The sequence below is a fragment of the Narcine bancroftii genome, chromosome 1 (assembly GCF_036971445.1).
Source record: "Narcine bancroftii isolate sNarBan1 chromosome 1, sNarBan1.hap1, whole genome shotgun sequence".
In the NCBI taxonomy this organism is placed as follows: domain Eukaryota; kingdom Metazoa; phylum Chordata; class Chondrichthyes; order Torpediniformes; family Narcinidae; genus Narcine; species Narcine bancroftii.
In genome coordinates, this window is record NC_091469.1 from 121,116,943 (window position 1) to 121,135,110 (window position 18,168).

General features: G+C 38.9%; 1 protein-coding gene across 7 annotated transcripts in view; it reads left to right on the top strand.

Moving 5' to 3' along the window:
- Positions 1-18,168, top strand: part of polk (polymerase (DNA directed) kappa) — a 142,369-nt gene that overhangs the window by 35,414 nt on the left and 88,787 nt on the right. For all 7 annotated transcript variants that reach the window (XM_069937518.1, XM_069937479.1, XM_069937512.1 and 4 more), the window contains 2 exons: positions 7,481-7,683; positions 10,865-10,984. In XM_069937518.1, the coding sequence (XP_069793619.1) occupies positions 7,537-7,683; positions 10,865-10,984 (267 nt within the window). In that variant the 5' untranslated portion in view covers positions 7,481-7,536. The remainder of the gene's footprint in view (positions 1-7,480; positions 7,684-10,864; positions 10,985-18,168) is intronic.

Below are 18,168 nucleotides of genomic sequence, written 5' to 3' on the forward strand. Positions count from 1 at the left end.
GGACAAATTAAGGTGGGAGAGGTAGAAAGATGATGGGAGGGGAGGGTGACCACAGGAGTGAGGAAAAGGTTGAATGAAAAGTTAGTACAGGAGCAGGTAAAAGAATAGATGGATCGAGGAGGAGGGGTTACCTGTAATTGGAAAATTCAGTGTTCATGCTGTTGGGTTTTAGTTTGTTTTCCTCCAGTTTATGTTTGACTTCACCCTGGCAATGGATGAGGCTGAGGACAGATATCTCTGTGCGGGAATGGGGAGAGGAATTAGAATGCCTGACAATCGGGAAGTTTTAGCATGCATCTGAATACAGAGAATAGGTGCTGAGCGAAGCAGGAGCCCAAACTGGAATTCTGTTGTTTGAGATTGTGGTATTCCCATTGTAATTTTTTTTCCACAGTTTAATATAAAAAAATTAACTTGCCTTCCTTTCCATTTGCACTTTCCCATTTAGTTGATTGTTCTGATTTGTGGTAAAGCACACACATGTGACTTTGAGTATATTTTTAATGATCAATCCTCTTCTACTTGGGAATTACTGACCAAGTGAGCAGTATCTTCTATAAAAACAGAAAATTCTGAAAGTAATGAATAGACCAAGTAGTGCCAGTTATAGCATCAAAAATAGCTTCTGTTTATATATTTTCAGAACCTTTGTTAATCTGAAATGTTAATTCCGTTTTTCTATCTGGTGATGCTGCTTGGCTTACTAAATATTTGTTTGCTCTTTGCATAAACTCAGTTACTAAATATCAATCAGTTTAACCTCAGTGGTAGAAAAAGTTCTTGAAACAATACCGACATTTGGAAGTGTAGATTGATTGAAGAAAGACGGCCTGCAATTATTGAAAGTAAATCATTTCTAGGTAACTCGAATGAGTTTTTATGATGAAGTGCAGAGGATCTAAATGAGAAGTGTGGGGTAAAACACAGAATTCTGTCGACCCCATGGTTGAAGTAAAAACACAATGCTGAAGAGACTCAACAGGTCAAACAGCGTCCTTTATATAGCAAGGGTAAAGATATGTAACTGAAGTTTCGGACTTGATGAAGGGCTCAGGCCCAAAATGTCAGTCATGTATCTCTACATTTGCGACATAGAAGACACTGTTTGACCTCCTGAGTTTCTCCAGCATTGTGCTTTTACTAAATGGGAAGTGCAGTAGATGTGGTATATCTAAACTTTGAAAAGATGTTTGAAAATGTGACAACCTTGTTTTTAAGATTGAAGGCTGCGGAATAAAATGGTCTCCAGCAGCACAACATAAATTTGATTATGTAGCAGAAAATGGAAAGTGTAATGGAGATTTGGGGGGAATTGCAGGTAAGTATATATTGGTTCTCTATTGTGGTGTGCACTAGTACAATTTCCAAATGACCCAAAAAATAACTTGGCGCAGTGAATTCGAGGAGGATAGTTTGAAATTTCAGGGAGAGGCTGATGGAAGATGAGATTTGATATAGGAAAAGCACAATTTTGATAGGAACATTGAAAAGTGGTAAAATAAATACACAGTATGTGTATGAACTGTGTTCAGACTTTCAGTAATTTCTCAGGAAGTACAGACGGGCTGGTTGAATGGATGGCAGATGAAGTTTAATGCATGTACAGCAGTTGACAAAAATGCAGTAGATATGTGAATTTTGATAAGTGACAATATAAACTGGAGCGTACAATTCTAAAATCTCTACAAAAACTGGAAGATCTTGTTGATGGTGAGGAAAATTATAAACTATAGGATGCTCAGGGTTGGTTAGTAAAATAAGTAATGGCAGATGGAATTTAATCCTGATAATTGCAAGGTGATGCACTTTGAGAGGGCTAATGAAGATAGGATGTTCACAATGAATGTCATGGTCTAGTGGCGTATTGGGGAACAGAGAGACCTTTGTATACAACTCCAGTGGTCACTAAAAGTGACAGCCTAGGTAAATAAATTGGTGAAGAAAACACTTGAGATACTTGCCTTCATGAGACAAGGGACAGAGTATAAGATTCACAATTCAATTTCAATATTCAAAATTTATTGTGATGGGGCCGTGCTAAGGAGTTGAGCAGACATGCTTTGAGAGAGCTCTCCATAAAAAGTATTAGAAAGCTCAAAACCAGAATTTTAGTGCAAAAATGGATAAAACAAGTGCCAATGACTAAGGCAACGAAAAGCAAAAACTGAAGAAACAACAGCTCAGCCAGGAACATTGAGTGGAAGCCCAGTGAGGAGTGACTCAGGAAGGGCCCTGGGACGAGCTGAACCCAGCAGAGCTGGGGGGTCGGCTCGAGATATAACCAACATCCTGAACAAAATGGAAATTTTATGCACTCGCTTCAGGAGTGTGGAATCAGTGATGAGAGAAATATCGGAAAAAGTAACAGAAATCAAAGAAATCGTGGAAGACTTAATTGAGCGAATGACTCGTTTGGAAGCTGAGCTGGATTGAAATAATAGACAGACTAAAGGCACTGGAAGAAAAAGCAAAAACAAAGGACATGGGGGGAAAAAAAGGATTGAAGGGCAAGATTGATCGTATGGAAAAATTTCAGCAGACACAACAATGTAAGAATCATTCAACTGATAGAAGGAATAGAGGAAAAACATGCAATGAGTTTCCATGTTTCATGAATCCCAAAAATGCTGGGACAAAAGTTAAATGCAAAGATGCAAATTGAAAGGGCTCACTGGACCCTCAGACCTAGATGCAAATTGAAAGGGCTCACTGGACCCTCGGACCCAGAAGAACCGGTGAACGGAGACCATGGCAATCCTGGTAAGACTTTTAAGTTACCAGGAGAGAGATGTGATCTTGGGAGCAGCATATGAATATTCAAAAAATAATAATTGCCCATTAGTGATGGACAATGCAAAGGTAATGTTTTTCCAGGACATTATCCCTGCCTTGGTCAAACAAAGAAAGGAATTTGACGAAGTAAAGAGACAACTGCAATCTAAAAACTTTAAATACACAATGATTTACCAAGCAATGGGAGAATTAAAAGCAAAGAAACAATAAAAACATAAAGGGCAGTAAAATCTTTATTAAAAACTAAACAACAATCCTATGAGTTGGGTGATTGGGCGCACAAAGTTTTAGCTTGGCAGATTAAAACAGGGGAGTCATCAAGAATGATAAATGGTATAAAAACAGAGACAGAAAAAGAAATTCATGACATTTTTATACAATATTACACAAAATATACTAATCAGAATTACTGGGAGTTGAGAATGAAATAGAAGAATATTTGTGTGTCGAATTTCCAAAACTAGGAGAGAGAATGGATAGAATTAGATACTCCCTTCACAAAGGAATAAATTGAAAAGGCCTTGGACACTCTACAAGCTAATAAATCACTGGGGGAGGATGGATTTCCACCTGAATTTTATAGACAATTCAAAGAATTATTAATGCTCCTATTAATGGATGTCCTAGACCAAGCAGTGGAAACACAAACCCTCCAGGAATTATTCTCAACCGAGATTATTACAGTGTTACCAAAAAAAATAGGGACCCATTAAAAAGTAAATGCTGATTATAAGATACTAGCAAAAGCATTCGCCAGTTGGTTAGGACAATACTTGCTAAAACTGATGCATACAGATCAAGCAGGAGTTGTTAAAGGAAAGTATTCCTCAAATAGTATAAGAAGATTATTTAATATAATACCCATGGAAAAATCTAAATGAAATCCAAGTTTTCCAGTCTCCTTAGATGTAGAAAAAGCATTCGACAGTTTGGAGTGGCCCTTTTTATTTAAAACACTGGAAAAATTTGTTATTGGCAGAACATTTAAAAATTGGATAAGATCTTTATACCATAATCCACAAGCTAAAACAATGACAAATAATCAGATGTTGGCAATGTTCCCTTAGAGTAGATCGAGTAGACTGGGATGCCCTCTGTCACCAGCACTTTTTGTTTTAGTGTTTGAACAGCTGGCAGAGATAAGAAGGGATCCAGATATAAAGGGCTTCAAAGTTGGGTAAGAAGAGCACAAAATCAGTCTATTCACTGATGATGTGCTATTTCCCTATCAGACCTGGCTAAATCTTTGGAAAAATTACACTACAAACATATGGAAGAATATTAAGCTATAAAATAAATATGGATAAAAGTGAGATAATGCCATTAACAAATTTTGAATATGAAAGATACCAAAAAGGAAGTAATTTTAAATGGAAGACGGATGGAATAAAATATCTTGGGATAGCAACTGACAATAACTTGCAAAATCTATACAAACTAAATTATGTTCCACTTCTTGGGAAGATAGAAAGAGACCTACAGAACTGGAGATATTTATCAATTTCTTTAGTGGGAAGAGTTAACTTCATCAAAATTAAAGTGTTGGCAAGACTGCAATACCTTTTATAATTGCTGCCTATTCCATTACCTAAAAACTTTTTAAAACTACTAAACAACCATATTAGACAGTTCCTATGGAATAAAAAGGTACCGAGGATTACATTAGAAAAACTGACATGGGACTACAGGCTGGGAGGACTTAGACTCCCAGATTTCAAAAAATATTACCTAGCGACACAGGCTAGATTTCTTCAGTGAAGACAATCCCCCTGTCTTGGGTTCAAATGGGAATGTACTCAATGGGGGAGAGGGAAAGCAAAGGACTTTATCTGTAAAGTTACACAGATCAGAAGCCAAAATTTCAGAGATGTGTTTCAGATGTGGGATTGAAGCAGGAACTATTCCACGTGCCACATGATTGTGTGTGAAAGTGAGGTCATTTTTGGCAAAAAATTGCAGAAAAATTGACCAGAATAACAGGAGTGGCCTTCACAGGTGACCCCAAGCTATATCTACTTGGTAATTTTATATAAATAAATATAAAATATAAAATCTCATTTATAAAACTGTTACTATGTTTGAAAAAAAATCAAAAATAAAATATTCAAAAAAAGATTCAATTTATTGCCTTCTGTAAGGCAGACAAATTCGCCATCAGCAGAAATTGCCTGATGAGAGAAAGAGAAGCAAAAGAGAGTTACCCCAGAGTCACTGAGTGTCCACAGATTCGCTTTCAGCGCCTCCGTAACCATACAGAGACCAGTCCAAGCCATTGGCAACCTGAGCTCCAGATCTGAACCTCCGACACAATCAGGAACCCTTCAGTGCCTTTGGCACCCCCTTGCATCCTGATTTTGATATGTAGTACTCTTTCAACCAGTTTTGAGCCAGTCTCCAACAGTCCGCCTCTCGGCGCGAGTCCTCCGACAGCTGTCTCCAGCATCCTACAGTCTCCTTGGGTTCCTCGCCTTTAGTCGCCAGCAGCCTGCTGCACGCGTGGGTCTTTCAGCCACACACCCCCTCACTGATCTGCTGCCGAGATCACCATCCTGTGAGTCATCTCCTCTACGTCTTCTCAGACGCGTGGTGATCTCCCTGTTTTCTGGTGCCCTGTACCAGTCCTCCACTTCCCTGGAGTCTGCAACCCCTTGTGACTGCTGTCGATCGGAGGTGCTGCAAAATTGGGCCCAGGATTTTTAAATAAAACTACCATCAGCTCTTTTAATGGGTCATTCAATGCTTGTGTGGAGCTGATGGTAGTTGACTGGGCGGTTGGATTCCGCCGAAGTGCTGTATCTTGGTTCCTCGCTCTCTGTGGGTCTGCACCAGTGGCAGCTCTGCTGTTACAGGAGCTCCAGCAATGTCACCATTTTTTAAATAAAAGGGTGGAGATGATGCTATAACTTTATTAAACATTTGTAAAGTTACTGCTTGAGTACTGTGGACAGTTCTGATCGTCATGCTACCAGAGACCATGATTGCAATTAAATGAGTGCAGAGGTGATTCACTCAGAAGTTGCCTAGGATGGAGAATTTTGGCTGGGTTTTTTTCTGAATGGAAGAGGCTGAAAGGCTACTTGATGGATGAATGCAAAGTGATGAGGGACCTAACGTAGTTATTAGGAAACTCTTTCCAAAGCAAAGGGAGCTAAAACTAGAAAACGCAACTTTATGGTAAAGAATAGAAGGTTTTATAGGGAATATGAGGAGAAATTTTATTTTCACCTGCAGGCTGGTTGAGAAGTATTGTCTTGGGTGGTAGTGGAGACATGTATTTTCATAACATTAAAGTATTTGGATGAATACTTGAATCACTCACATGTAAAAAGCTATGTATCAGATCCTGGTAAATGAGATTTGTACAGATGGGAGGTTGATGGTCTGCCTGGACATTTAAGACTAAAGGGCTTGTTTCTGTATTTAATAACTCTGTGACTCCTCTTGGGATGACCCAATTTTATCAGGGTGGCGTAGCCACATAGTTAGTAGAATGCTTCACAACTCCAGTGATACTGCATGAAGTTTGCATATTCTTCTAAGACCGATTTCTTTAGTTTTCTCCTACATTTCAAAAATATATCGATTGAAAGGTTCATTGACCACTGTAAATCGTTCCTTGTATATAGGTGAGTGTTAGAATTGATTGGAATGTGGTGGTAATGGTTGCATGAAAATTTGGTGAGGAAAATGCACTGATCTCTGAAAGACTGGGATTGAAATGGCTTCTTTCTGTGTCCTATCATGATAGGGATGTGGACTCTGCAACTCTACGTGGATAATTTGTTGAAAGCAGCAGGGCCAGTGGTTAACAATGCAGGCAGAATCTTGTGCTTCCTAAATGCACGTTTGGTGTACAAGGGCAAGGAAGTCCTGATGTGCTTTTGTAAAACACTGGTTCAGCCACCATTGGAATATTGTGTGAAGTTCTGTGTGCTGCACATTTGGAAAAGTGTAAATGTGTTCTGGAGGGTGCAGAAGTGATTTATGTAAATAATTTCAGGAATGAACTTCAATTATGTGGAAAAGCTAAAGAAGTTGTCAGTGTTTTCCTTGGAACAGACAAAGTTCCAAGAACATTTAATAGAGATATTTAAAATCAAGAAACATGTCAGTGGAATAAATTGAAAGAAATAGTCTTCAGTGGTGAAGAGAACAAGAATTTGGGCAGTTGGGTGATTGAGAAAGGAACTAAAAGATCTGTGGAGATCTTGTATAGTGGTTAAGGTCTGGAATGCACTGCCATGAGTACTGTAGTATTGAGTAGGAGGCTGCGTAGGTATCTGAAAACATTATAGTTAAGTACTTCCTCAATCATGTTTTTAAATTGAATCATCTCAATTATGTGTTAGGCTATTATTGCAAGTTATAGCAGGAGGATACGACAACATCAACTGGAAAACAAACAGAATTACAGATGCTGGCTTCCAAAACAAAATCACAAATGCTCGAAGAACTCCACCAGTTAAGAAGCAGGATCTGTGGAAAGAAAAACTTGTCAACGTTTCATGTCAGCAGGCCATTCCTCAGAAGTCTATCATTAACAATGTCACGTTGATTTGCAACCAGACACAAAGGAAATATTTTCATGCATTTTAAAATGAATTGTCTGTTTATGCTGTTGAAATCTGCCATGAGATTTTATTTTGTGAATTTGTCAGACATTTTTCCATTTTTAAAAATGATTTAGGAGTACACGATTGAAGAAAATATCAAGGTGTAACCCAGTTGAAGAAAGAAGCCATCATGGAACTTACTGCAAAAGAAAACTTAGATCGTTCTACTGCTAATAACGCTGGCATCCTTTCCAGAGTGGCCCTTAACGATAACAAAGCTGGAATGGGAGGTTTGGATAAAGAAAAAATTAACAAAATAATTATGGAAGCTTCTAAGGTTAGTTAAAACTTTACCGCTTATGAAACAAAGTAAGGGTAAATATTTTAATGGTTTTTGAATTTGTGAGCTGAGTTATGTTTGAATATTGACTCTCGTTCTCCCCTTAAAAGTTCATAAAGTAGACACCATGTCTGCCCAGGGAGATTGTGATGGATGAATGGAATTGATGACCATCTTTGTACCTTGGTGTGAAAACGGGCTTAACTGCAAATATATATCAAAAGTGCATTTGCGTTACGCAATTGTAAAACCATTGTATAAAATAACGAGTAATTCACCCAAGTATTTCTCCTACTGCAGCACTCTGTAAAACAAATTCTTAGGAGCCTGCATTCCTCATACATCCTGATTGCTCAACTATGACTTGGGCTGTCTCACCTTCAACACTCTGCTATCTATGCATTGATAACACAAAGCTATTACAGCCCCGTTAGAACCATAGAACACAGTACAGAAAACAGGCCATCCAGCCCTTCTAGTCTGTGCTGAAATATTTTTACACATGTCCCATTGACCTGCACCCAGACCATAACCCCTTCTAACATCTTAAGACTTAAGAGTGAGCCTGGATTTACCATGTCAGATAGCTGCCAGTTCCACATTCCCACCGCTGAGTGAAGAAGTTCCCCCTAATACCATATAGCCATTTACGGAATGGAAACAGGCCATGCTGGCCTTTCGAGTCAGCACCGGTTCACTGATTTTGCGCGCCCTCTTCAGGCATTGGTTCAATAACGATGGGCGAATTCAATGCAGGTGGAATCTTATTGAAATTGAAAGCAAGATTGTTGTCCTTAAGTCAATAACATATATTGTGAACAGCGACAGGCCTTGCACCAACTCCTGCTGAATTCTGCTCACCATTGATTGCCAACTAAACATTCATTTATCCCAAATGCCTTTTGTTGGTTAACTAATTATCTATCCACCACAGAAAATACGATACACCCATCTCCATGAATCCTTATTCGATGAATAAGTCATTTATGCAATCTCTTATCGAATGCCTTCGAGAGATCCAAGAATAATGTTTTCCTTAAACCTTTCCCCATTCACCCTAAAGCCATGTACTTTTGTATTTATCTCCTCACATTTACTCTGTCTATACCTATCATAATTTTGTAATTGTCATTGACCCAAGTTCAAATCTGAGGCTGTCTTTAAGGAGTTTGTATGTTCTCATTGTGACCTGCATGGGTTTTCCCCACATGTCTGATTTCCTCCCACCCTCCAAAAGCATACAGGGTTGGTGGGTTAATTGGATGTAATTGGGCTGGTCAGGTTTCAATGGCTGGAATTGACTTCTGCCATGTTGTAAATATTTTTTTTCTCGTATAGCTTCCCAAATATCTGCTGCTTCCCTTATTCCTGACTTGCCATAGTTTAAAAACATTATTTATTTATTTGTATGACAAAAAATGTTTAAATAAATATTGTGTTTTGAAATTTGTCATTGACAATTAGAACATTATAATTAACAGTTATAATGATCAATAAATTGGACTTCACCAACCTTATAGTTGGGTGATTTCTATTTTTAATTGCCTTTTATAACATGACATTACATACCTGTATATTTTTCCCCACTCTTAATTGGTGTTAAAATGTATTTTTATCTAAATTACATCTGGAGCCATTTCCTTTTAGGTTAATGAATGAACTGGTATAATTCACTCCTTCTTGAGCTAATGTTTGGAATTAAATACAGCAATAGTCTCACCAAAGCTTTACCATCATAGAGTGGTAGAGAGAAACAGACCTTTTGGTCCACCCTGACCATCAACCACTCTGCTACTCATTGACAATACAAGGGCTATTTACAGTAGGTAACCAACATGCATATCCTTGAGATGTGGGAGGAAGCTGAAGCATGCAGAGAAATCCATGTAGTGCAATCCCCATGCTGACTGAATTGAGGTTCCTGGCGTATGAGGCAGTGGCTCTACCAGCTACACATTGCATGTCCCCATTTATTGCTCCCCATTTATGTTCCAGTTCCCCCGAGACCTTTACATTTTTAAAAATATTTTTCTTCCATCTTTTAGCAATGACAGTATGGAACCTTGAGTCTGTGCACCTCAACAACTGAAAATGCTCTTGTCAACCTTTTTTGGGTTGATGATCTCACATTTTCCCATATTGAAGTCAATCTGCCATTGTTGAATTTATGAACTAATTTATTTTGAAAATCTGTGCCCCTTCTTTGCAGGATTTGAGAATATTTTCTTTTAAAACATGCTGTAGCTTTGTTTATATAATTTTGCAGAGCAGCACGGTTAGCATAACTGTGAGCTCAACGCTTTGGCAGTGCCAGCTGCCCGGCGCTGTCTGTAAGGAATGTGTCTGTGGGTTTCCTGTGGGTGCTCCGGTTTCCTCCTATTCTTTAAAATGCAGGTTAACTGGGGTATTTGGGCAGCATGAGATTGTGGGCCAGAGGGCCTATTACCATGCTGTATATCAAAATTAAAAATCCAGGGCAACAGTAACGAATACCAGAGGACATCTGCGTAAGATGAGGGGAGGAAAGTTGAGGGGAGGCATCAGGGGTAGGTTTTTCACACAGAGATTAGTGGGTGTCTGGAATGCATTGCCAGAGGTGGTAGTGGAGGCTGTTACAATAGGAACATTTAGAAGGTGGAAGAAAAGTGGAGGGTTATGGGAACGAGGTAGTAAAGGTTTAGATTTTAAAAAATATTTTATTTTTGATGTTCCAAGACTCGCACAAATCCAAAGCAACAGTGCAACTTTCTCAATAATGATGCATTACATTACATTCAGAATCCATTTTCACCCCACCCACCCCTCTCCCTTCCCTCCTATACCCTATTACCACAAGGAAAAGATTATGTAAATTAAACAAACATAAAGAACCAAACATCTGTAGAGTCACAGTCCCTTAAAGGAACCAAATATAAAGTAAGAATATCATAAAGTAAAATAAAAAAGATAGAAAGCAACAGCATGTCATCTGTGCCACGACTCACTTGATTTATCTCAATCGTTCCACTATTAGTACGGATTTTAATTTAATTTAGGTTGTTCAATAGGCTTGTATTGGTCAGCTCAACATCATGGGCTGAATGGCCTGTACTGTCCTGTTGTGTTTTATTCTTCAGCTAGAGTCACTATTTTACAAAAAAAATCTCTAAATGTAATAATAATTTCTTTTTGGTTCTAGGGATCAAGATTCTATGAAAATGAACAAAAGAGGGAAGAACAGGTGAATCAACGTATTGAGAAAATGTTGCAGCAGAAAGCACAAGTTACAGAGCACCTGCGAAAGATACGTCAGCAGCAGGTAATAGACAAGGAAGAAAATAGGAATAAAGAAACATGTTTTTATTTCACATTTCCAGCAACTGTATCTCCATTTCAGCAATTTTCTCACATTTACCTCCTATTTTACATTCCCTTCAGTGATATTTTCACCACCTTCTGTCTCATTCTGTTCTTCCAGTTTCAACCTTATGATGAATGCTAGAACATGAAAAATTAAAAAAACAGAAACAGGTCATTTCGTCATGTGTCTGCTTTGCCAGTCAATAAGGACAAAGTTGACATTTTGCCTCTGCCTGCAAGCTCACACCAAGACACAAGAGAAACTTGTCCGTGAACTACTCTTTGTAGACGATGCCGCTTTAGTTGCCCATTCAGAGCCAGCTCTTCAGCGCTTGACGTCCTGTTTTGCGGAAACTGCCAAAATGTTTGGCCTGGAAGTCAGCCTGAAGAAAACGGTGGTCCTCCATCAGCCAGCTCCCCACCATGACTACCAGCCCCCCCACATCTCCATCGGGCAACAAAACTCAAAACGGTCAACCAGTTTACCTACCTCGGCTGCACCATTTCATCAGATGCAAGGATCGACAACGAGATAGACAACAGACTCGCCAAGGCAAATAGCGCCTTTGGAAGACTACACAAAAGAGTCTGAAAAAACAACCAACTGAAAAACCTCACAAAGATAAGCGTATACAGAGCCGTTGTCATACCCACACTCCTGTTCTGCTCTGAATCATGGGTCCTCTACCGGCATCACCTACGGCTCCTAGAACGCTTCCACCAGCGTTGTCTCCGCTCCATCCTCAACATTCATTGGAGCGCCTTCATCCCTAACATCGAAGTACTCGAGATGGCAGAGGCGGACAGCATTGAGTCCACGCTGCTGAAGATTCAGCTGCGCTGGGTGGGTCACGTCTCCAGAATGGAGGACCATCGCCTTCCCAAGATCGTGTTATATGGCGAGCTCTCCACTGGCCACCGTGACAGAGGTGCACCAAAGAAGAGGTACAAGGACTGCCTAAAGAAATCTCTTGGTGCCTGCCACATTGACCACCGCCAATGGGCTGATATCGCCTCAAACCGTGCATCTTGGCGCCTCACAGTTCGGTGGGCGGCAACCTCCTTTGAAGAAGACCGCAGAGCCCACCTCACTGACAAAAGACAAAGGAGGAAAAACCCAACACCCAACCCCAACCAACCAATTTTCCCCTGCAACCACTGCAACCGTGTCTGCCTGTCCCGCATCGGACTTGTCAGCCACAAATGAGCCTGCAGCTGACGTGGACATTTACCCCCTCCATAAATCTTCGTCCGCGAAGCCAAGCCAAAGAAGAAAGAAAGAAGAAAAAAAGAGTCTTCACATCCCTTGATACTTTAAGTAACTAAATCTCTATCTCTGCTTCGAATGAATAGTACACATAGTACAGAGTAACTGACATTCACAGCTTTATTGGGCAGTGAATTTTAAAGAATCATCATCCTCTACCACTTACTTCGAGAATGTGACCCCTGGTTCTAGACACCCCAACCAGTCTCTTTGAACCCCAGCACTATTCAATGTTTCACCATTAAAAAAAACAATATTCTGCCTTTCTGTTTTTGCACCATATTGGATTTTGTTACCATTTTCTACTTTGTTCTATTTACCTTGTCCAATCACTAAATGAGTCTAAATCCCCTGATCCCTCTTTGCCTCCTCTTTGCAGTCTCACTGCTACTCTACCTTGTGCTCTACAATGTCTTCAGTTGTTATTTCAGATTTCCTGTACCCACAATTTCTTGCTTTTCACCAAAATAAACTAACACGGATTAAATCTGTTCATTTTTTGGGTGGAGAGGGATCTGAGTGTCACCATCAAAGACAATATTTATTGCCCACCTCTATAATTGTTTTTGAATTCATGGATGGCAAAGCTTTTTCAGATGATCTGGTAAAGAAGTTTTCTGTAGGGCAGTCCAGGTAAGGTGGCAGTACAGATAGATTCTTATCTAGCAGTTTCTGCAGTCTTCATTACTAAAGGAGTTGATCTGTATTCCAAATCCCAGATTATTAATCTGATTTTAAATTCCACAGCTGCTTGGGTGGAATTTAATTTCTGGTCTCTGGTTTGTTAATCTAAGTGTCTGGACTACTTCAGTAATTTTACAGTACCATATCCATCTCAAATGGCTGTAAAGAAGAAAATGAATGAAAGGTTGCATTGAGAGAAAATGAAGGGAAAGGAAAAGTTAAAGTATTTATAAATTTTGCACATCCTTCAGAAGAGGCTGTCAGTTTGAAAATGACGACCAAGGAAAATAAAAAGAATGCAAAATTTGTGCCCTCAAGGTTTTTAAGATTTTATATGCACCACATTAAAAAGTTGGTGAAATAAAATTCTGTAACCTTTTTATAAAAAAAATAGTTGGACATGGAGCTGAGCAGGATGAATTGAAAGGCTTATGGGTTAAACATTTGGCATGCAGGAGTTAATTGAATAGTGCTTTTAAAAAGCTGGTAAGGCACAACAGGCTGAGTGGCCTGTTTCTGTGGCATAAGATTCCATAATTCTACAACCTCAATATTAACACAAAGAGCAGGGATGTGTAACTTTATGGTTATTTTTCACTGGTTGACAGTAATTAAGGGTAATTAAGTTGAAAAGAGCAAGACAATATTCTATGGCATTTCAGTTTGTAACTGCAGTGCATATGCAACATGAGACCTCGCTGCATTTGACTAATGAACTAGGCAGCTGACAGAGATGTATATCACAATCTGGACAGGACTAGGATCAATGTTCAAAGGGAATTGTTTGCTTGTGCTTTTGGGGAGAGTTTAAACTAATGTTGCAAAGGGATTCCAATCCAGGCAGTCAAACAGAGGGAAATTATGCAAAAGTTAGAAATGAAAAATGGAGTCCAGAAAGGTCAAATGCAAAAGTAGCAAAACTCACTGGATTGAGAGAGATTAAGGGCACTTTATTGGAATGCCTGTAGCATTCAAAACAAGGTCAGAGAACTTGTGACACAAATCAATACAAAGTTGTATGATTTAATGGCCATAAAAGAAACGTGGTTGCAAGATTGAGATGATTTGGAATTAAAAATCCAAGAATATTAGATAATGTTGAAGGATAGGCAAGAAGGTAACATAGACTATATGGTGAAACTTTTCAAGGTGCTCAACAAAAGTATAATCCACTTACAAAAAAGTTTAGAAATGGTGGAGAGGCCCTGCCTTGGATAACTAAGGACATAAAGAAAGGCATAAAATTAAAAGCTCATGCATTGTAGGAAAGTGGAAGATTGGGAAAACTTTAAAAAAGATAGATTATGAAAATAAATGAGCACAAATTATAAATCAAACAGTACAAGTTTTTATAATTCTATAAGCAGAAAATGGTTCAAAGTTCCGATTTAGTGATAGATTACATACATGACATCACACAAAACCTTGAGATTCTTTTTCCTGTGGGCATGGAAGAATTTCTACGAGTCAGTAGTGCAAAAAAAAAGCTATTCAAGAAAAAAATGATACATTGTGGCAGCACACCACTAGGCAGGGGAACCTAACACACACAGCGGGGTAGCCGGCCAAAATGGCGCTGTTGGGGGTTTCCCTTAGACCTTGGCACTGGACTCAGAAGCCCGAGCTTGGGGACCCACGTGACGCCCTGGTGACGTCAGCGCCCACAGCACGGTACTCAGCCAGGTCCGGGCTGGGAGTACAAGGTCAGCCAGGCAGCCTGCAATAAATCAGTTCTGCTCACTGAGCTCAACCCGTCTGGTTGTGTGTTATTTCAGTTAGCAGTGTAGCTGCAGCTTCAACATCACTATTTAAAAAAAGATATAGGCAAAAGGTAGGTAGCTTAATGTCTGTAATTTTTTTAATTAAAAAGAAATTTAGACATACAGCACAGAAGCAGGCCCGTGCTCCCTAAATATCCCAATTAACTTTCAACCTGAAAAGTGGGAGTAAACCGGAGCACCCAGAGAAAACTCATGTAAACACGGGAGAATGTACGAACTTCTTGCAGACAGCGCCTGATTTGAATCTGGGTCACTGGCCCTGTAATAGCATTGTGCTGACTGCTATGCTAACCATCTGTTGTTGGTAAAATGTTTCAAGCTATCATTAAGAAAGAAATAGCAAGATATCTGGATAGAAGTGGTTCCCTCAGGCAGATACAGCATGGATTCAGAAAGGGCAGGTCATGTTTAATTAACTTGGTGGAGCTCTTTCAAGGTATAAAGCACCTAGAACATAGAAGAGGAGAGGTGGATGGTAGATAATTGGATTCCTAGAAGGCGTTCAATAAGGTGCATCATAAAAGACATCACTAAGATAATGGATGTATGTATATGTAAGATAGAGGATTGGTTTACCAATAAAAGGCAGAGAATTGGGATAAATACACATTTCTCTCATTGACAATCAGTGGTGAGTTAAGTACCACAGGGGTTGGTGCTGTGCCCACAACTGTTCACAATGTACATTCATGATTTGGCAAAGGGATCTGAGAGTTTCATGTCAAAGTTTGCTGAAGACACTAAATTGAATGGAAACAAATTGTGCAGAAAATGCGGAGAATCTGCAGAGAGATATAGATAGGTTAAGTGAGTGGGCAAGGGTCTGGCAGATGGAGCACAACACTGGTAAATGTGAGGTCACATGCTTTGAAAGTAAAACTAGAAGATTGTAGGTGCAACAGCTAATCAAGAAGGCGAACGGAATGTTGGCCTTCATTGCTCAAGGGATTGAACTTGAGAGGAGGGAGGTTGCACATGAGGTACTGTTTATTGTTCTGGTCTCCTGACTTGCGAAAAAATGTACTGGCTTTGAAGGCAGTGCAGAAGAAATTCACTGGTTTGATTCCGGAGGTGAAGGGGTCAGCCTACAAGGAAAGATTGATTTGGCTGGAACTATACATGCTGGAATTCAGAAGAATGAGTGGACATCTTATTGAAACTTGTGTTAAGAAAGTGGTAGATAATAAAGAGGCAGTAAAGTTATGTTCACTGGTAGATGAGACTTGAACTAGGGGACATAGACTTAGAATTTGATGAGTAGATTTAGGGTGGAGATGAGGAGAAACGGCTTTCCCCGCAAAGTAGTAAATCTGAGGAATTCCCTGCTGAAGAAAGCAGTAGAAACTTCCTCATTAAATATATTTAGGAGACAGTGAGATAGCTTACTGCATGATAGGGGAAAAGGCAGGTAAGTGGAGCCGAGTCCACAGGCAGATCAATCATGATCTTATTGAATGACAGATAAGGCTTGAAAGGCCAAATAACCTTCTCCTGCTCCAATTCCTTCATTTTCTAACTTCAAAATATTTTAATTTGATCACACATTTCCCCCCTGCTTGATATTTCAGTATCATTGGTACAAAAATAACAGCAAGATTCTTTTGCTTTTTCATTGCTTGCTTGTTAAATTGTGTGAATATTAATCACTTGCAGTGATTTAATATTCGTACAATGAATGTTAGTTGCAAGATTAATCAGAATGGCCATGTTGACAAGGTCCGAGAAGTGCAGTGATGTTTAACATTTTGTGATGTTTGTTATTCACAATGTGCTATTCAAGTTGAAAGTAATGGAACAAACAAGGGCATTTGTCTATCTCACAAGTTTGTTGAAGAGTTCTGTCCACGAGATTTAAAAATTTGACTGAGTCAGTAATGCTGCCAAGAAATCTAAAATGTATAATAGTGAATATTAAATTGACAAAGTTCCCTTAAAAATACGTTTACCTTTTAATTCTTAACATGAAACAGCAACAGCTAAATTGATGTGTGATGTGATAATTACCAAGAACCAAAGAAACAGGATAATTCAATTTTACACCTCTCAAATTTGTTCTTTCATTCAGGTGTTTCTGGTTGAACGAAACTCCCATTTCCACATTGTCCTTGTATTCCTTGATGTCCTCAGTGCTCCAAAAATATATTGTCTTCTATCTTGAAGAAACACTTCAACTAAATACCTCTGTGGGCCGCAAATTGTTGTATTGTTCTCACTTCTAAAGTATTAGAGCAGTCTAAAGTTTTGCAGCCTTCTGAGTGCAGGAAGGAATTTGTCATTTCATTATATCCTCAAATCCTGAGTGAAAATGTATCTAAATTTCTAAAAATGAAAATGGGCTCTTCGCATCTGGACCTCCCAAGCTATGTACAAAAGAAAATCTTTCACTCTTCTAAACTCTGGAGAATATGATCCCATTCGATTCAACTTGAACTTAATTGACAAGTTTGCAATCTTATTCCAAAAATCAATTGAGTGGCTTATTGCATATCTTGTCAAAGAAGACCACATTATCCACAGAATTCCCTCTTTCCTTTGGTCCTGATCAGTGGTTTTAACTTTTATTCATTCTGCTGTATATGATACTTCACTGTATTTGCCCAAAATATTAGTTATGTATTTTGACCTTTGCTACATAAAAGATAATGTTTACTCTACTGAGCTTCCCCAGTATTTTGTTTTTACTTATTACCTTTTTTTTGGTGAAGGATAAGATTATTTTCCTAAGTTAAGAGGCTTGTAAAACTAGTTGTACTTAGTTCTTTGTAAGGTGTTTCCAAGTGCAGACTGTGAAATTGTTTTCATAGTGAATTCTTTGTCAAGTGAGTCAGAGAACATTTTGATTTGTCATCCACTCGTGGTCTGAACTATGTCATGGGTTTCACTATGAGGAATTTACAATGAACATTCAAGGGCCATGATGTTACAAAATCACTCACATGGCAACAATTAGTCCTTTCATTCCATGTTTATAGCTCTCCAATTCCTGCAGTGGAAGCTCATAGTGGGCTTAATTATTTTAAAAACTTGACTTGAGTATTTGCCAGATTGTGATTAACTAGATAGGATCAGAAGTACAATTTAGGCAGTTCTTTAATATGTGCCATATGTCTATCACCCTTCAATTATAACACCAACAGAATTAGATAATTTGGCCCATCGAATCTGCCTCAATATTCCATCATGACTAATTTACTATCCTTTTCAACCCCATTTTCTGTCTTCTCCTTTAATCCTTGATTTCCTTCCTAATCAAAAATCTGTCTTAGATACTGTATATCTAATGACTTGATCTCCAGAGCCGTTGGTGGCAAGAAATTCCATAGATTCATCACACTCTGGGCAAAGAAATTCCTCCTCATCTCTATTCTAAGGGGATGCTTTTGTATGCTGAGGCTAAGTCCCAAACCATCT